This window comes from Cottoperca gobio, chromosome 15, assembly GCF_900634415.1.
Source record: "Cottoperca gobio chromosome 15, fCotGob3.1, whole genome shotgun sequence".
NCBI classification, from domain to species: Eukaryota; Metazoa; Chordata; class Actinopteri; order Perciformes; family Bovichtidae; genus Cottoperca; species Cottoperca gobio.
In genome coordinates, this window is record NC_041369.1 from 4,911,293 (window position 1) to 4,932,916 (window position 21,624).

Sequence of the window (21,624 nt, forward strand, 5' to 3'; positions counted from 1 at the left end):
GACAGGGCCGTGTGACAGCGAAGCAAAACTGCATGTGGGAGACTCGGATGCAGCCAGGGAACTTTGGTCACTGCGTGTTTCCAAACACTGACAAACCATCTCCACCGCTGTGTTCCCGACTGCGCATGAACTGCTCAGCAATCCGTTTGCAGTTGACGTGGAAACAGCACATGTGAACATTCAAATGGAGCTGATTGACCTCCAGTGTAGCGACACACTGCAGTTTCCACGCTTCACCCCCAAAACGATGCCTTAATGTTGGCCCTCTCTGTGATTGAGTTTGACACCCCTGGTCTAGTGCTTGCTTTGCGCAGTTTCTCCTCAGCTGTTTCGCGAAGGGCAGGGCTCCGCCCCCTACACACACACACACACACGCACACACGCACACACACACACACGCGCGCACACAGTTACAGTCAGAGACAGAGCGGAGGAAAGGAGAGGGGAGAACTAAAACAAAATCCGCAGCTAAATGTTTTACTTTAAAATTACACAGTATAATTATTTATTACTTGTTAATCATGTTAAAAAATGTCAACTCAAAATTGTCTGTGAGCCATAGGTTCCCGACCCCTGGTCTATGGCAATGGGTTAACATTTTGGAAAATACGCTAATTTGCTTACTTGCTGTGAGTTAAATGTGAAGTTGTAGATAGATATGAGGATAGCATCAGCAGCCAGTTAGCTTAGCTCAGCATAAAGACTGGAAACGGGGGGAAACAGCTAGCCCGGCTCTGACAAAAGGTAACAGCACTTCTAAACCCAGTAATTAACACATTATTTAGAATTTAATCCATACAAAAACTGAAAAATTCAGGTTGTAGTTTAATGAGAAGTTATGCACTGCAAGCTAGCTGTAAACCCGTTTCCAGCTAAGCTAACAGGCGGCTAGCTGTAGCCTAACGGACAGATATGAGAGTGGTGTCAGTGTTCTCATCTGAAAAAGCAAATAAGCGTATAGCTTTTTACGAAAATGTTGTACTACAGTATTTCTTTAAAAGTGCAACGTGTAACAGTCTCGTATATTCATTTCATGTTCGTCTTCAGTGCTGTTGGGTCATTTTGTGATTTCAGAGAGATATTCTACCTCACTAGACCAGTTTTTGAATACTCATATCTCATAGTTCATGCATCAGCAGTCAATGATACTAGCCTTTTCCCTTTCATACATCTAAGAATAGCTTTTCTAAAGCTTCCCAAACCAGAAAAAAAGCATATCTATGTAATATTATTTTATTCTGTGACTCAGACAGTGCCTTTTAGAAAGTGAATTTGCTTGTTTGGAATTCTTAATATTGACAGCTGGTGAGAAATGCTGGTGGTGACATTCAACAAATGTTGGAGATTATATACTAGAAGGGAAGACATTCCTTTAGAGGAATGATCTTCACCCATCACACCAGATGACTGTTGGTTAATAGCATGAACAGAGGGGTTTAAGGTGTTTGGTCCAACACAGTGTAGCAGATTTCCAGACAAAGGTCAGTGCGATGGTCTGTTGGATACGCCATCGGATTCTGTCAGGAGAGGAGGGACAAGCAAAGAGGTAGGTGAGGAGGAATAGGTTGGTTGCTGGGAGGGGGGATGCTCAGAGGAGAAATTGATTTGTCTCCAGCTGTTAAGTCTTGTCAGGTAAATAAATCTTGATTAGTATTAATCCACACTGGAAAGACTATCATATGTATTTGTCTACCTCAATCAATATATATTATGACACTACGAATATGTTTCTGCACTATTATGTATTTTCTGCACTATTATGTATTTTCTGCACTATTATGTATTTTCTGCACTGAATGTATTACAAACATAATAGGGGCACTTCCCCTTTAAGAGTAACAGGTCAACAAACCATCACTTCCTGACTGCTGACGGAGGAGCGTGAGGGCGCCAAACTGGGACCAATGAGGAGAAGGTCAACGCCTACTCCATGTATTAGATGAGATGTTTACAACCCTTTGTACACACTTGGAGCGGGACCGTCAGACAGTTAACTGGGGCTTTTAGAGCGTTCAGTCTGTGGAAACGGCGAAGTGAAAAGTGTCCTCAGCTGAGAGTATTTTCTATGTTTGACTTATCACGTTAAATAAATATATCGATTGAACTAGAGGATTGCTGTTTTGATTCGACATTCAAGCTCCGAGTTCTTCAGCTTTTTCCTACCCTTTAATTGGCGTCCCTGGGTGGGCCCAGAAAGGAGAAGTGAAGAACGATCGCCGAGTATCGTTGACTGGTATTCATTGCACGTGCAAAAGATCAGGTGAGAGTGAACACCGGTTAAAACAAATATTCACTACAGGTAGATTAGGAAAATTTATTAATGAATGCCAGCAACAATGTTCGACGGTCATAGCTAATACAACTGCTGTTAAACGATAGAAAGCAATCCTGAATGTTGAAATGCATGTGATAAGAGCAAGCATTGAAGATATTAATTGTGTTTCACGATATTTATAATCACTAAAAAGCCTACGGAGGGTTCCAGCGAAGGTCTGGTTAGGGCAGGAAAAGCTCATATTAATCACTAAAAAGCCTACGGAGGGTTCCAGCGAAGTTCTGGTTAGAGTTTACGGGAAACTCATACTTAATCAAAGAAAGCCCGTAATGGGTGTCCGGTCTGGTACCGGATAAAGCTTACGGTAAGCTTGCATTGATGTAGTTTAATACGAAAACACCTACGGAAGGTAGCTAAGAAAGCTTAGTTAGTTTAATGTTAAAGAAGTCCTATGGAAGGCAGATAGGTATAGTTTAATTAAAAGACTTAAGGGAAGCGTGGCTTAGAAGCCAGTGTTGTTTACCAAAGGAGAATAGTGATTATAATCCTGAATTACGTGAGAACCGATGACGATCGCCTCATAGTCTCAGATGTTGTATATCATCTCCTTTGGGGCAAGCATAGTGTAAAACATGTTAAGATTTGTTGTATTGTTGTATTGTTGTGAGTAAAGTGTGTGAAGTAGTTTTGAGTTGGAAAAACGTGAAAGCAGGAGACGTTTTTGTGAGAGGCCTCTGAGATTAGGACCAGCTAACTGTGGCCAAGTGATGCTGGGTCGCTAATTCCGCCTGCTTGATGTTACGAGGCATGAGAAAGTAAATTGTGATAAACTAAACCTTGAAACTTGTGCTGGAGCAGTGTGTGTGGAAATAAAATGCATATGTGATGTAGTGACCGAGTGATTAAACCAAAGATGCGAGTTTTCTCCAAACTAGGAGGAGAGAAAATTTAGAACAAAGAAACCTCCATTTTCTATCCTTCTTCATCCGGTGGGAATTCAAAAAAAACCCCACATCCGGTTGAGAGCTAAAAATGCCTCTGGTGGACAAAATTGAGACTACAACTAGAAGTTTATAGAAACTTTACAAAATTTAAACACCTCCACCTGTAGGACGGCAAGTGAAGCGCACCTAAATTTAAAAATCGGGCAATAGAAATTCAAGGATAGAGTAGATGGACTTTTGAATTCTTGATTAATTTTTCTCTGAGTGACCAATTGAACATTTATTTTTTCAGTAAATCTCTCGGTTCATTCATTTTTATTACAGTTTTATATCTTTTGATTAAAAAATATTTTTGCATATTACAGTTTTTATACCTTTTGATTAAAAAATATTTTTGCAAATTGGCATTTGTTTAAAAAATAGAAACATTTTGATTAATATTTTTCTAATCAACAATTCATTACATTTTTTATTGCAATTTTCATTAGATTTTCAGATTAACATTTTGTTCACTTACATTGATTAATTGAACATTTATTTTGATTAAAACGTCGCTTTCATTTATTTTTAGACAAAATATTAGAAAACAAAAAGATACTTTGATTAACATTCATTATTTTAGTTTTTGAGCTAAAGTTTGTTTTTGTTTAACCCAATTTTAATATTACAAATTTGTTTTTAGATTAACATTTTTAGGAAATCCAGAAATTTAATACATATATGTTTTATCAAATTTTGTTTTGTTTAAACCATTTTATTAAAGTTAAACATTTTTTAACATCTTTAGAAATCCGGGATTTAACAAATAAACAACATTTGTCCCTTAGTGGGGTACTGCGTACATCAGTTACAATGGCGGACAAGGGGGACTCAAAACCAGTCAAGACTGTAACCACAGCAGACTTGAAAGTGACGATGTTCAAAAGGCTGGAAGCCTCCACTGAACCTACTGAAAGAAGGAAAGTCAGAGAAAAAATGGAAGAGCTGCTCCAGCTGTGGCAAACAAGAAAACTCATCTCAGAAGATGACAAGCCAGGTCTTACTGTAAAACAACGAAAAGCAGTTGTTGACTATGAAAACGGAGAATATCTGCAACACGCCACAGCCTGGGAGAAAGCGGGGAAAAAAGGATTCGGCACTGCATATAGAGCATTTCAGAAAGCTGAAAAGAGGAAGGCTCGTGCCACGAGTCTTCTTTTCCATCTTAAATATGTACCACCAAATGCGGAGGGTACAATCTGCGTGGTCAAGAAAGCGGGAGAGACAAAAGATGACAGCAAAGATCAGAAGACACACATCTCTCAAACTCCTCAGCTCTACCCAGATTTGTCCCAAGTGGCCGACACTCCGGCATACTTATCCAATAGCAATCCTTTCCCTTCCACTTCCATTCAAGCACCCGTGTACAAGGTGAGTGGAGGAGTTTTGGAACTCGAGGAAAATGAGAGAAGCGCACGTATGGGATCCGTGCTGAAACAATTCACAAAACTCTCAGACGAGGAACAGAGAATGGTGGAACATGGCATGAGGGAACACAGCATGAGGGAACACAGCATGAAAATGAAAGACAGAGGGTTCCAGAAGGATGTTCTCTCAACCCCAGTTCCAGCACACTTGCCCCACAGTATCTTGGAGGCTGCCCAGACCTCTCATCCTGTCCAATCGCTATATCATCCCCAGTCACTTCCAAATTCCTCTGGAAGACTGGAGAGCATGACCATGGACAAAGAAGCAAGACAAATGAGTGGGGACGGAACAAAGCAAAAGGGATCACAAGGAATGGCTGAGCTATTGACCCGAACAAACTATCATGACTACGTGGGACAGAGTGTGACACAAGGGATTGGATCATCAAGGGAGAAGGACTGGGGAGGACAGAAGGGCGCATCACAAGCGGGAGGATTCCAAGGGGATGCAGAAAAGGATCCCAGCAGAAAGAACTCAGTTACAGAAGACGGCCGAACGAAATTAACCATACTGGAAGGAAGCATGACAGTGGCTGAAGAAGCCTCCATCGCCAGCAGAACCAGAAGACGGGATCAATTAAGAGAGGTGCAGGCCCCCCTCATGACAACTCAAGGAGGGAACATGATATACCAACCATGGAGTCATCGAGACTTGGAGGGTTTGGTGTCCAAACTTCCTCCCCTCAGCGGCGGAGGACAAAAGTGGATTTCGGAATTTGAAAAGTATACTGCAGGAGACAGAGTGTGTGTGGGTGATTTGAGATGTGTCATTGCCAGACTGGAAGGAAGTCTGAAGGCGAGGGAAATTGACACTAAAACAGGATGCAGTGGGGCGGATGATGAACTGTCGTTCAATGCATGCAGGAATCACTACTGGACTGCCCTGAGAGACACCTACCCCACCACTCGCAGCCTGACAGCTATGTCCAGCCTGAAGAAAGGAATTGAAGAAGACATGCATCTTTTCTTAAAAAGGAGCGAAGGCGTCTGGATAGACGGCACTGGAGAGAGACATGACTCCACCCCAGCAGTCACCATGCTATGGAGAAATGCAGTGATAAAGGCCCTGCCTCCTCGAGTTCGAGAACAACTGGAGGATGTGGTGGGACTAGACACAAAGTCTAATGAGGAATGGAGAGAATACCTTGTACACCACGACCTTAAGAACAGGAAAACGGAAGGAGATAAAAACGAAGAAGTGAATGCGCTTACCAAGAGATTGTTAAGGATGCAAGTGGCTGAAAAAGACAGCGAGGCTTCAAGGCTTAAGAGAGAGAAGAGACAAATGGTGATGGGTTCTCCAGCTGCAGTGGAATTCGGAACAGAAGGGCAAGCGCAGCAACAGGCTACACTGGAGGTCAGTGCTCAGCCCTATTACCCTACAGGGCCGTTCAAGGCTCATCCCTATAATAGAGAAGCCCAGTTTAGTGCCCCGCCTTACTACCCGACAGAGCCACGCGGAGAACAGTGGAGAGCGGGAGGAAATCGCTACAGAGCCAGAGTACAAGACCAGTCAACTAGGTGCTTTGGTTGTGGAGATCACAGCCATTGGCTCAAAGATTGCCCAAATTATCAAAGTGCTCAGCGGTATGGGCCCCCACAGTACATGCAGCGTGGGAGGGGACTCCCTAACAATAATAGAAGAGGAGGGAGAGGACAAAGAGGTTATGGGAGAGGTGGCAACCCACCAAACACCCATCAACTGCCCCTCTCTGCTTGGGAACCGCCCCAGCAGTGGGATGGCTCCTACCAATGAGGATGCCCAGAGGATCCAACTGCAGGTGAAGCTATTCCAGCTAAAAATGAACCAATGGTCACCTGTATAATAGAAGGAGAAAAGATGGAGTTGATGGTGGACACAGGAGCTACAGCGTCCTGTCTGACTTCCCTGAAAGGAAAAGTACCACCTCTCTCCTCTAAAACCCTTCGGATAGTTGGATACTCGGGAAGATCAGAAGAGCAAAAGTATACCGTGCCATTGGTTACTGCAGTTGGTAAACAATCCCTACTACATCCGTTCCTATATTCCCCAAAATGTCCTGTAAACCTAATGGGCAGAGACCTGCTGGTCAAGACAGGAGCACGAATTCTGTGTTCTTGTGATGGGTTGGTCATACAGTTCCCAGGACAAATACCCCTGCATGGACATTACCAGAATGATCAAAGAATTATGGTAATGGCTGCCAGCCCAAATCGTGAAATGGAGGAGGCCACAACAACAGTGTATTGGAATCGACTGTTGACTGATGAACAAGATGCTCCGGGAGTTCAGAAGGCCTACATGGAATGGAAACCCTGGATCAACACTTTGGGTCCATATGGTCCTCCGCTTGACCCTCTGCATTGCACCTATAACTACCTACGCCAACCAGACGAAGAATACCAACAAGCCTGGGAAGAAGAAAAAGACAGAGAGAGAGAGCAACTGATGGTCAAAGACATTTATATAGGACCTCAGGGTGTGGCTGCATATTGTGCTCTCAAGACAGAACAGCAACAATGGTATGCACTGTCGACTGAAGCCGTGCCACACATCACACTGGCACTGGCAGTAGGAGCTGAAGCAAGATCTTTAGGTCCCATGGTCAAAAAAGCCAGAACAATGAACTGGCTCCCTACCAACATTGCCCGCATATGGAAATCAGACGACGAGACCATGTGGAAAATAACTCATCACAGTATGGATGTTGGCATCTTGGAACAACACGAACTGGAAAGGGATCATGGGAGAGAACACACCAACCATCCTGACACCGAAGAAACCCTAAAGACAGTACCACACTATCTGTGGGCTACTGGAGACTATGATGTAGGTTATGTACCTAATCATCAGGTCTCAGTCACTCTGAGACCTGGGCAGATGTCATGTTGGTTGCCACAATACAACCTCAAGAAGGAACAGATTGAAGGTATAGGAGCAACAATCACTGGACTTCTAGGTGCAGGAGTAATCAGACCCTCAAACTCCACCTGGAACACTCCTATTTTGCCAGTCCCAAAAGCAGGCAACAAAGGCTGGAGAATGGTTCATGATCTAAGAAGAATCAATTCAGCCACCGTTTCACAACACATCCCTGTACCAGACCCCTATGTGGCGCTACAAAATCTGAACCCTGAACACAAGTACTTCACTGTGATAGACTTGGCAAACGCTTTCTTTTGTTTACCATTGGATCCTGAAGTACAGGACCTGTTTGCATTCACATACAGAGGACAGAGATACACCTACAACAGAATGCCACAAGGGTACAAAGATAGCCCAGGGTTGTTCAATCAAGCGCTGAAAAAGGATTTAACCATGTTACACTTACCACAGGGTGTAACTCTGATCCAGTACGTTGACGACTTGCTGCTTGCAGGTACTACTGCTGAGTCGTGTCTAGAAGCTACAGCTGATCTCCTCGCACTACTTGCTAGAGCAGGATACAAGGTGAAAAAGGAGAAAACACAAGTCGCTAGAAGATCAGTCACCTTCTTAGGAAGACTAATTTCTGCAAACAGTCTGACCTTAACCAATGCACAAAGGACCTCAATCCTGTCACATGGCAAACCAAAGACTGTACAACACATGCTAGCATTTCTCGGCCTGACGGGTTATAGCAGAACTCATGTACCAGAGTACGTCAATCTGACCCAACCTCTCAGAGACATGCTTGCGGAAGCAGGAAACAGAAACCTCACCGCTGAACTTATCTGGACCATAGAAGGCGAGGAAGCCTTCACCAAGACCAAGCAAGCCTTGGGACAAGCTGCCCATCTCTGCTCCCCAGACTACAATGCGGACTTTCATTTGGATGTTTCTGAAACAGAAGGGATGGTAAATGGTGTTCTGTTCCAGAAAAAAGGGGGAGAGAGACATGTACTGATGTACCACAGCTCAAAATTGGACAGTGTGGAGCTAGGACAAACAGGTTGTGCAAGACATTTGGCTGCATTGGCAAAGACAATCAAGAAGACGGCACACGTGGTGATGTGCCATCCACTCAAAGTAAACACTACGCATGGAGTAGTGGCTTTTCTAAACTCACAAGCTTTCACCTTTTCACCAGTCAGGAAAATACAAATTGAAGAAGTGCTGACTAAACCACACATCACATATGTGGCAGAGACAATTAACATGGCAACAGGACTGAATTCAAAAAACCACGACGCTCATGACTGCGCATTCGTCTCACAACAAGACCTCAAGATAAGGTCAAATCTGGAAGCAGAGCCACTTCAAGATCCAGAGCAAACTATATATAGTGACGGTTGTTGCTATAAAGGAGAAGAAGGAAATGTGGCTTCTTATGCTGTGGTGCAACAAAATGGAAAAGAGATAATAACATTGGAAGCTTGCATCATTCCACAACCAGCCTCTGCGCAACTAGCAGAAATAGTTGCGTTAACACAAGCGTTAAAACATGGAGAAGGCAAGAGAGTAAACATATACACAGACTCAGCCTATGCTCATGGAGCAGTCCACATTGACGGACCTCAGTGGATCAGAAGAGGTTTTTTGACTTCATCCAAAACTCCTGTTAGACATACTGAAGCCTTAAAAGCCCTACTAAAAGCTGTACTACTGCCATCACAGGTTGCTGTAATAAAGTGCAAAGGCCATCAGAAAACAGATACAGCAGTAGCAAAAGGCAATGACGCAGCAGATAAGGCAGCTAAACTAGCAGGCGGCTACATACAGCAAATGATTTGTCTAAACAGTGAGAGAGAAGGAGAGCTGACTTTGGAGAGCATTAAAGAAATGCAGAAACTAGCAGGTCCATATGAACAAACGCAATGGGTTCAAAAGGGTGCCGCCCATACAGAAGGGCTGTGGAGAGCACATGATGGCAGGCTAGTGGCACCAGCTAAGTTATGCCACATGCTGATAAAACAAGCCCATGGCCCCACACATGTTGGAAAATTAAGAACAACAAGAGATGTCGAGGTACAATGGTGGCATCCATACATGAAAGAGATGGTGGAAAATTTTGTGACAGAGTGTGACACCTGCAACAATTTTAATGACAAACGAACATACAAGTGTCCAATGGGTCGGTTTCCAGTTCCAGATGCTCCATTTAAGGAGATATGTATTGACTATACTGACATGGGAGCAGACAATGTTGTGAGAGGATACAGATATATCCTGGTGATGGTTGATCGTTTCACCAAGTGGATTGAAGCCATCCCCTGTAAAAAAGAGGATGCCAACTCTGTAATCAAATGGTTACAAAAGGAACTCATACCAAGGTATGGAGTGCCACGCTGTATAAGATCAGATAATGGAACACACTTTACCAGCCACAAGCTTGCAGAAGTAGAACAATATTTCGGCATAACACACAATTTTGGCTCAGTCTACCATCCGGCATCTCAGGGTCTGGTAGAGCGTGCAAATCAAACACTCAAAAGAAAAATTGCTAAAGCATGTTATGGTAACAAGCTAAAATGGGTAGATGCTTTACCCTTGGCACTCATGTCCATGAGATCCTCACAAAGTAATCAAACACATTTGTCTCCACATGAGCTGTTAACAGGGAGACCGATGCCTGGCCCTCCAAGAGAAGGAGGGCATGGACCTGTTTTAGATCTATGGCAAATTGAAGTAGATGAATATGTCAGGGAATTGACTAAAATCATAAGCGTTTTGTCTACACAGGTGCAAGCAGCAGCAGAGGTACCTGAGGAACCACCAGAGACTCCTGTTGGACCAGGTGATTGGGTAAGGCTCAAGGTCCACAAAAGAAAGTGGTCTGAACCTAGGTGGACGGGACCGTGGGAGGTGATAGAACGCACTTCACACGCGCTCCGAGTAAAAGGTAAAACAGGAGCTAATTGGCACCACCTCACACATTGTGTACCCGCACTGGCGCCTGCTCGCACTCTGGCAGAAGTTAGACAAGATCTGAGCCTGTCAGAACAAAACGCTAATGAATAATATAGTGTGAGTCTAGAAAAAGCATCAGAGGACAAATTGTCTTTAGATTACCCCCACTTTACACCTGTTACGACAACGTGCAGGTTCATTTAAGCAAGCCGATAAAACCAGCCAACATTAAGCGATATAGACAAGATAATGAAAAAGAATATCACTCTGTGGGGAAGCACTTCGGTGTTAGCCGGGATAGCGCTGCTTGCTGTCCTTATAGTACTCCCCTTGACATGGGGGGAGTTTGACCCGCATGAATCACGTAAAGAACCAGATAATCTAACAACTAACCAATTCCAAAATGAAACTTCACCCCCTAACAACCTACGCATGAAACGCATGAAACGGGACGAAACCGTAGATATTAACAAAGAGGGAATTACTGTAACAGTAGAGGAAGGCAAGATCACCTCGTTTGAATTTGATGTAAACACCATGAAGTCTGTAAACGCTTTCCAATGGAGCACACAATGTGATTCCAATAAAGCCAAGTATCTATGTACACCTCCCTGTTATTTTGGCGATGTATTTTCACACTCGAACGGAGGATGGATTAATCTAGACCATCGCTTGGTTGAAAAATGGAGAATCATAAAACGAAGCCCATGTCAGTGCGGTGTGAAAGAACCACCAAATACTAACCCTGATCCAAGAACTTTGCCTGGTAATGGTCATCCGACAAATTGTAACCCTGTGGTCATCACGATCTTCAATCCCGATTCCACTGATTCTGGCCTGTACTATTTAGGTATATCAAAGAATCCTAAAGACCCACTTTTCAGCTTCACGTTAAGGGTAATCGAGCCTAGGAAGACACCCTATATATTGCATGCTGATTTGGAAAAGAAAAGAACGAAAGTGACTTATCTGAATGTCAATAGTCTTAAAGATACAATGGCAGCGGAGACAGGATATCAAGAGAAAAATGCATGGTTGGATTGGGTGAGATATTCGGCTGCACATAATTATCAGCCAAACTGTGTTGCATGTGCCACGGCTAGACCTAGTTTAGCAACTGTGCCATTCCCATTGAATCTGAGGAAAGACCCAACAGGTATTAAGTGCATGCTCGCATTGTACACATCTCTTGAACCAAACGGCTGCAAATCATTAGCATTGTTGTATCCAGTGACTAGAAAGGACATCATTCCACCCCCATTCAGAGCCTACGAGGGCGATTATGAGTGCATCAAGAGAACCAAGGGTACAGGCACTGAAGTAGGACATTTTAAAGGGTGTAATTCTACCATAGAGGTCAACCCACAAGGGATAGTCCTGGAAACACCTATATCATTCATGTTATATGCCAGAGCTGATGTATGGTGGTATTGTGGTACACATATCCTGTATCCAAATCTACCAGCAGACTGGGTAGGTACCTGTGCATTAGTGCAGTTGGTAATGCCTTTCTACATAATGCCATTTACTCCAGAAGAACTTACTGATCTGGCTAATGGAGAGACTCTCAAGAGTCGAGTTAAACGTTCTGCTCCCGGTGGAAGTTTCAGCTCCACAATTTACATAGACTCCATAGGAGTACCACGAGGTGTGCCCAATGAATTCAAAGCTAGAAATCCAGTATTTGCGGGTCTGGAGTCCATTTTCGCTCAGGTCACTATCAACAAAAATGTAAATTGGATTAATTACATTTATTACAACCAGCAGAGATTTGTGAACTTCACCAGAGATGCTCTAACTGGGGTGCATGAGCAGTTAGGGCGGACTAGCCTGATGACTCAACAGAACAGAATTGCATTAGACATGTTGCTAGCTGAAAAAGGGGGTGTCTGTAAATTGTTTGGATCTATGTGTTGTACTTTCATCCCAAATAACACAGCTCCTGATGGATCCTTTACCAGAGCTTTGAAAGGACTTGACAGACTGAGCAAAGAGCTAGCATCAAACAGTGGGGTAGAGAATTACTTCACAGACTCCCTGGAGCGTTGGTTTGGTCAGTATAAGATGTTGGTATTGTTCATACCGATAATGATAGGCATAATAATCCTATGTGGATGCTGTGGCATTCCATGTATCCACACCCTGACCACTAGATTGATCACCACTGCCCTGAGCAAAGAGAAAGAAACTGAGAAAGGTCAGTTTTTTATGCAAGAGCAAACCAAGTTACTCATAGACTATGATATAGAGCAGGAACACGAAAACCAGGAAAATAATTTCGTGTGAAAAACTCTACAAAGTGTTTTTTGCTGCCATACCGAAGCCACAGACTTATTGTAGCTACAGTCTTTTATTGTAGCCACAGTCTCTCAGTCGTATACAGATGTTACAGTCTTTTACTGATGTTAAAGTTTACTAATATTTACAGTCTTTTACTGATGTTAATGTTTACTGATATTTACAGTCTTTTACTGGAAGTGTTTTTTATTATACTGAAGCTAATTGTCTTTATGCTGGAATAAAAAGTGAAGTTCTTTGTTATTATACTGAAGGTGTTCTTTAGTACAGTTGATGTTTTATACAGAAGGTATTCTTTATTAAAGTTGATGTTTTCTACCAAAGGTACTTTTTATGACTGGAATAAAAACAAGTGCAATGTGAATGTATTCTTGTATACCATATGCTGAATTTGTACACCACTCGGTGCCTTATATTTACTGGAGATTATACACACCATAAATGGTGTGTAAAGGGGGAATTGTCAGGTAAATAAATCCTGATTAGTATTAATCCACACTGGAAAGACTATCATATGTATTTGTCTACCTCAATCAATATATATTATGACACTACGAATATGTTTCTGCACTATTATGTATTTTCTGCACTATTATGTATTTTCTGCACTATTATGTATTTTCTGCACTGAATGTATTACAAACATAATAGGGGCACTTCCCCTTTAAGAGTAACAGGTCAACAAACCATCACTTCCTGACTGCTGACGGAGGAGCGTGAGGGCGCCAAACTGGGACCAATGAGGAGAAGGTCAACGCCTACTCCATGTATTAGATGAGATGTTTACAACCCTTTGTACACACTTGGAGCGGGACCGTCAGACAGTTAACTGGGGCTTTTAGAGCGTTCAGTCTGTGGAAACGGCGAAGTGAAAAGTGTCCTCAGCTGAGAGTATTTTCTATGTTTGACTTATCACGTTAAATAAATATATCGATTGAACTAGAGGATTGCTGTTTTGATTCGACATTCAAGCTCCGAGTTCTTCAGCTTTTTCCTACCCTTTAGTCTCATTGCATGAGCCTGTCTGACGGGGAGCATTACAGTCAATCACCGTGGATCAACTCGACTGCAGCGCCACACAATCCCCCCCCCGCCTGCCCTCAGACAAATTATCTCATTCACAAGCGGTGCATGATGGGAGTGCCTCGAGAACATATTAAAAACCCCAATCACGCAGGTGTCTGAGGATTTGCTTTGCAAGGAGAGTGCTGCTTATAGGGTTGAGGGATCCTTATCCTCAATGACTTTCAGTGACTCTTCAGGAATACATTATTGAGCAGTTTCTAGTTTTAAAAATGTCAAACATATAATAGATTTTTATAGATATTAGTTTTAGGTGTATGGCTGATAAATGTGAGTGCTACATGTGTCTCAATAGTAAAATAACGATAGTAAGCAAGCCCACTGTAAACGTAGTAAAGTATTCCAGTCGGGTTCATATCCAGTGCAGCTCCACATGTTTAAATCATTTTCTTGCGTGGGGTCATTTACTATATCGTCTTCAAAATACTTCATAAAGTTCAAGAAAATTCAAGCAACTGAAACGGCACTTGATATTTTCCAATAGCTTTAAGGAAATTGCTCACCAAAACCAAATAAAAGATTTAAAATGACAAACAGGCATTTGTTACGGCGTACCCTCTGTTTGCCTCCGTGTCTCTGCTCTCAAACCTTCCCTTAAAAGGATTTCTGGTTGAAGCTTCTGGAGTTCAGCTCTGCAGCACAAATGCAGTGTGCAGAAGAGCTCACGCAGCACCTTCTCACCACAGAGGAAGAGCACCGTATGTGTCCAAAAGATGATCCTCTTAAACATGCCAAATGTCGTGACTAAGCAGAAAAGGAATGAAGTGGAGAATGAGTGGGAAAAAATAAATCACAAAAAGTAGAAATTCAATCTGATGTGTGTCTAAGCGAATAGGAATTTAATGGGTCAAAAGGCTAAATGCATTTAGATTTGTGATAAGGCTCCTAGCTCAGCAGCCTCCTGGGTGATTGAGGTAATTAGTCATAGCATGGGGGTGATGCCATTGTAACAGGTTGTTTTAAGTTCTTCACCTCTTCGTCCTTCCTCCTCCTCCTCCTCCTCCTCCTCCTCCTAACATTCATCTGCCTGCATCCTTCTTACCTTACAGGGTAGTTAGGAAGCCTTAAACATAATAACTGAGCCAGAACATTGAACACAGCTAATCCAGACACCTTCCTCTAACAAATGCATGCAAGATTGAGAAAACTGCAGAATGAGACGTTTCAAAATGTTTCAAAAACTTCCACAAATATCATCATCAACTATTGTTTATTCAGGGAATTTGCCTGAGCATTAAGTTGTCCATGCTCTGAATTCACAATCATACGGGCTAAGTTAACTAACAACAATAAAATAACAAACAAGTCTGCCTAGAAGGAAGGATATACAACAATACAACAATAGCATGTACATTTAAAATAATAGACAATAAATAACAACCATGTCTGATAATTAACAGGTACGCTGTACACTGTACAACTATTAAATCATCTAGCATGCCCTGAAGATGATCTACTGACATGAACCTAATATCAATACCTTTTGTATTTGTTCCATTTATTTGGTGTGAAAAACCAAAAGTTAATTTACCAAGGTCAGTATTGCTCTGAGGAGTTTCAAGGGATAACAATTCCTGTAAGTGTTGTATGCATGATGACAAATTCATTTGAGATTTTGAAGAGAAGTGAGGTAGAAGGGTAACTTGCAATCCTTACAGTGCTCCTAGTTTAATTCCCACCTTATGTGTGAGCTAAAGCACGTGTGATTTAAATGAAAGCATCTCATCTAACCAAATGCCCGGATATTTCTAATCTGTGACACGTTCGATTTGGGCCCCATTTAAAGGAACGAATGCTGTAGACATCATGAGCATACTTAATTGAGCGTGTAAATAACATACATTTGGTCTTAGACTCATTTAGAACCAATATGGAGATTTTTTTTAAGGATTTCTGCACACAGTCAAATGCACATTGAATATTTGACACTGTGTCGTTGACACATTGTATCGTCTGCATTAAAGAATGGTCTGCAGTTGTCTCCTGAGGTAAAGATATCATTAATATACAAAGTAAACAACTGTGGGCGTACAATTGAACCTTGTGGCACACCACTCTTTCATCTTAAAACCTTTAAATTCAATCCTGCAACATTAATGCATTCTGTGATATCTTGCAAATGTTTAAAGGACTCTTCATTGTAGCCCATACAACATTGTCAGACTAGAGCAGCGGTTCCAAAACCCACATCCCTCTCACATGAGCAACTCAACGCCACCTGTCATGTTCCGAAGCTGGTCATTTCAGTTGATTTTATAGTTGACGTTAAGTAACATTACTTAATAAAAGTAGATCCATTTACAGTATATTTTCCATACCATTGAATTGTCATTGTTTAGGTTGGTTTGGTTAAGTTTGATTACTAATCCCAATTGAAGTGGCTGAAGCTGGACATTTTCCTTTATCCTTTACTTGTAGCTAGCAGTGTTTATCCATTACATTTAGCTAATTATTTAAACTATTATTGAATTATTTTTAGCTAACTATTTCAACCATTTATCAGTGACTTTTAGCTAGCTGTTTTAGCTCTTTATCAATTAGTTTTAGTGCATTATTTCAACTGCTTTAACTAGTTCAATAATTTATCCATTACTTTAAGTTGATTATTTGTTTAAAAATGACTTTAAGCAAACTATGTAAAAATAGAATTATTAGCTAATTTTGTTTGTACTGTTGACTTGATACTATTTTTTCCCCGAAAACTATTGACCCATTGCTTTGAGCAAAGCATTCCACCAGTTAAGCAATTCATTTTAGGTTATTATTTCAACAGTTTAGCCCTTACATTCGGTTAAATATTACAGATGTTTATCCATTACTTTTAACTAACTATGTGGACTTCTCTGCTTGCTTGATAACTAGTTTTCATGCAATCTCAAAAGACTTGAGGAGTTCCAGCAGCCTCTGGCATCCATTGTGAATGTTGTCATGTGATTACATTGTCGTTATCAGTGGTAATCAGCCTGGTAGATGTGGGTCAGAAGGGCGCAGCTACAGCGACTAGTAGGTTATATCATTGATTCACGTGTTTGAGTGAAACATACAAACAACCGTTCTAATAGGTTATGAAACTGAATGAAACGTTACTTTTGAGAAGACTAAAAGAGCAGCAGTTTGCAGCTTGAATATCACCTGTAACAGGTGAGTCCGAGCTAAATAGATCATAACTGTGTTAAAAGGAATTCACTTTGCTCCTCTTATCTCTGGTATTTCTCTGACTAATGTTCACGTCGCAAAGTGAAACATTACCATTCAAAACCTAGACTTCTTTACTTGTGGCTGACAGTGACTCAGATTAAAAATGAAATTTCTTAACATGAGCAAATGTGGGAGAAATCCACAAGGAGAGCCAATATGATACAAATAGGAAGACCTGACAGCTTTTACAACAGAGTGAACAAAGCTAGAGGCTTGAAAGAATGCAAACTAGCTGCGGATGTCCCTGCAGATAAACGATGCAATAACTCATCTGTGTAAAGCAATTGTTGCCATCTAAAGGAAACATGAGCCGGCAAACACCTGAAAAAATAACATAAAACATTTAAAAATGTGTAATTAGAAAAGAAGAAACTGATCTGTGGTGAAGTAAATGAGTACAAGTAGTGTACTTTCAAGCATTGTACTTTTTGTGTTACTATTTAAAGCGACTTTATAATTCATTCAACATTTAAGAAGCAATTATTTTACTTTTCACCCCACTACATTATTTGTCAGGTAGAGATTTACATTAAAAACAAAAACAAACAGATGATAAACTTATAAAAATACAAAGCATTGTTAAACATGAACATTGGTTCCCAATCTGTTTGGCTTGTGACCCCGTACCAAACATTGTCTATTTGGGGCCATGTTCAGATCTCTATGAATTGTTAGCCCTTTAAACTTCTCGGAGGGTTTCATTTAAATGTTGTTTGATGGACTAAAGAGGTAGAATTATCCAATGGTGAACAAAAAAAAGCAAAGAAACAGTTCAAAGTCCAAAGAGAATTACATAACATGTGTGAAGAACTTTATTACCTCTGACAAGGAGGTTTTGTTTTTGTTTAAAATAAACTACTGGCACAATTTTCCTGGAACTTGGTGGAAGGTTGTAGCATGGACCAAATATGACCCCATTGAATCACAGGGCAGATACACAAATTATGTTTCACTTTCATTAACATTGCAAATAGGGCATTTGACTTGATTTCAGCCATTTCTTTTGCAGAATTTTGTATGAAGTTTCCTTGTAATTGAGTATGTTTACATTGTTGTATTGGTACTTGTGAATACTTCCTCTTCCACAGCTTCGAATCATAAATACAAGCTGGGGCAGGAATAGCCTGTGATTTTATATGACTTCTACTTGCGTCTCGCAGTCTCAGCCGGGTTATGTACTGACAAAACAAAAATGAAATAAGAAAGCAAATAATTGTGCAGTGAACCAGTCCTTGTCCAAGAGGCAAAAACAGAACAAGAAATATAAAAAAAATACCGGTCACACACAGCTGTTTGTGTACTTTTCCATCTCACGGCAGTAAGGGTTGAGGAGGGTTGCGAGGACATTTGTGCTTACCTCAACAAGGGCTGTTTAGGGGGCGGAGGCGGGTCACCATCTTGGCTCTGCGGAGGCTTCTTGGTCACCTGTTTGTAAATGTTCCTGGCCGTCACCCCGAGCCACAGCATGGTCGACAGAGACGAGTAGTGCAGCACGACCCCGACCTGTCATGGGTGAAAGAGGGTACGTCAAGGTATTTATTTGACTTTTCTGAACTTTTGCTTACTGTACAGTATGCCTCTCTGAAAAATGTCAGACTTGATTATATTCCTTCACGTCAAAGAGAAGATGTTCAGGAAGAGCTGCCACTGCTCTCGCAAACTCATCATCAATGTCACCTCAAGGGTGTCTCCACAGACGTTTTCCTTCAAGACCTGACTGCTTTGTCTTATCCTTTACTAAAAGACAATAATACAAGAATGGAAAGACAGGTTCAAAAAGTGCTATTGAATCATCAAGGTTGTTTGGGATAAGAGCATTATGCAGAGGTTATACTGACGGATACTGAGCAGCTCCTTATCAGTTGAGTTAGAGGACACGAGGTGTGCACTGCGAATACCAAATCTGAATATAAATGATAGTCACGTTGACAACCATCAGCGCGTGATTGTGTTCCAAAACGCACTGTATACATATCTCCGCTCATCTTCGTTTTAATATTCATGAATTATGTTCGAATGGGGGAACTGATCTAACTTTGTTTAAAGGCTTTGCCAGTTCATAGAAAGATTGGAGAGATGAGAGTTTCAAAAAGAGAGCGAGAGAATGGAGGGAGAAAATTAAAATGCACTGAGCCTTTTCTCCACCCAGTTCATGAGGTACTGACAACCTGAGACACCCAATCAACTGGCTTCTCTCCCGCCTGGTAGGCCGAGGGACCGGAGCTAGTGTACCAGAGTCCAGATGCTAATTGGAAGTGTCCTTGAGCTAGTTATAGAGAGCAAAGAGCAGGTGGTAACTCACTCACTAACGCAGAGTCTGCACGCTTCAGAGCTTCATTAGTGCCAAGAATAGACAGAAAGGAAGTGTGTTTGTAATATGGAATTAAGGTGAGAGCAGAGCTTCTCAAATTAAAAGCGATGGTAAAGGTGGGGGAGGTTTAATCCCATTTTTCACACTATAGATGCAAATCTGATGCGTGTATATGTATAAGTACAATTTCAGGGACGTGTCTCGTGTATGAGTTCACTGGGAGTTGTTGTCTTCGGCACCATTGTCGTCATTACAGCTTCTCCCAGTTAGAATTCCTTCATTCTACATCGTTCAGTTTTAAACGAAGAGGTCTCCTCTCAAAAACAAATGGACCCGGACAGTAAAATTGGTAAATATAATGAATAAAGCAGTTTCACGGTAAAAATCAATGTTTTTCAACACTTGCTCAGCTTGTTTCTCGGATAACTCAAGATCCAGTAGTTTAGGAGGTTTTTACCAGGAGCCGAATTATCTACAGAGGGTAACAACACAGAATAAAACAGTTTCATGTTCAAAATGTTTCTCTGAGGCTGAGCTGCCATTCGCTAACTTAAGATCCAGACGTCTATAGTGTCAACATTGTGGCTTAAAACTGGATAACAAGTCAATTCATGCCAGCTCCTAGCAGACAACCCCAGCTGACGCATGCTCAGAGGGGATTGTCGGCATTACATGGGACCAAATGAAACAGACGCTAACCTTGATTAAAATGACTTATTTCTCAAGGTTTGAACATTGGAAACATTTGGTACAATGTAAGTACACGACTCAACACCATATACAACATAGGTCTAGTCGTTACATATTTTAAGTCAAGCTTTGGACGTCCTCAACCAAGACGAGCCATCACACGCAACAACAAAAGGATCTCCCAGGTTAAAGAAATGGCGTTCTAAGTCAACTCCTTTAACAGCGGTGGGTCAGGTCTTGACTTTGCGAGAGAAACTGGCCAACAAGTCTTCTCAATTCACCAGCTGATATTTCTGATTTTGACCAGAAAGTTATCAGTTGGATTAAAATAGTGGTTTGAAGTTTGTGTAATACAACACAATTATTTTCTAAATTATATATCATATCAGAGCTGATAAGAGACAGTAACAATTATATTCTGATTTCGTTAATACAATTATTTATTAATAGTTTATTGTAGCACACATTATAACATTTCTATTTAGTTTTTGTTAATTATTACTATATTATTTGTACAAAAATGTTTTAAAGGTTAACAAATAATTTGGCAATCATTAACAAATACTTAATATAATACATCAAATATTATAATGTGTGCAACAATAAAGTTTTCAAAAAAATATAGCATTACTAATAATTAGTAAACAATTTTTGTTAACAATAAACATTAATTAACTAAATTAAAACTATTAACTAAAGTTGAAGTACATAAACTTACCATTTATTAATGATGGTTATTACAAAGTCTTACACAAAATCTGTTAGAGTTCAGCCAAGTGACACGGTTCACAAACAGTCAATGATGGTTCTCTTAACCTTAGTTAATAAGTCCGTTTTAGCCTTAACCTACACAAACTTTACATACAGCGGTATCAGATTTGAAAACAGTTATATGAATAGTTTTAGTTTAAGAACTAAAAAACACAGTCTCATTTTGATATTTTACTATTCATAGTTTCTGTGTGTTTTCACCTGATGTCCCTTTGTTAGTAGAAAATCTGAGCAAAAACATACTTCCAGTCAGTGATCGGATCAGTGAGCAGCACGATGATCACACAGTTAACAACTCAGGAGCTGCAAACTGCCCCAGAAAACCAGATCAATGCGTCTTCATTGAAAAGCCTCAGCTGCTGTCACGTCCAACTCACTCTTTCATCACTTGGGAGAGGTGTCAATGACGCATTAATTAATCAAACTGCACACCCATAAACAAAAGGTTTTATTTATACTCATGAAAATGTGTCAGCCAAACATTAATTCTGTATTTTGCATATGTGATGTCACAAAAATAAAATGACTTGCTGCAGTATCAATACACAGCATCAAATCAGCACAGACATACTACATCACAACATACAGCTAACGTGTCAGCTGTAGCTAGCTTTGCAGTGCAGATATATGCCCACTTCATTTGTGTGTATCTGCGTGCAAAGTTGAGCTGGCAATAATGTGATAACTACGTCAACGAGCGCTCAAACAACATCGCCGTTCAGCGACCATGTAGCTGCTCACAGTTTTGTTGCTCGTAGTGTGGATATAGCATTAGCCTA

The 21,624-nt window shown here is 41.1% G+C and overlaps 1 protein-coding gene across 1 annotated transcript in view; it reads right to left on the reverse strand.

The window, feature by feature from the left end:
- adgra1b (adhesion G protein-coupled receptor A1b) overlaps window positions 1-21,624 on the reverse strand; it is a 195,817-nt gene that overhangs the window by 10,346 nt on the left and 163,847 nt on the right. Inside the window, exon 17 of the mRNA XM_029449473.1 lies at window positions 18,431-18,576. Coding sequence (XP_029305333.1) covers window positions 18,431-18,576 — 146 coding nt within the window. The remainder of the gene's footprint in view (window positions 1-18,430; window positions 18,577-21,624) is intronic.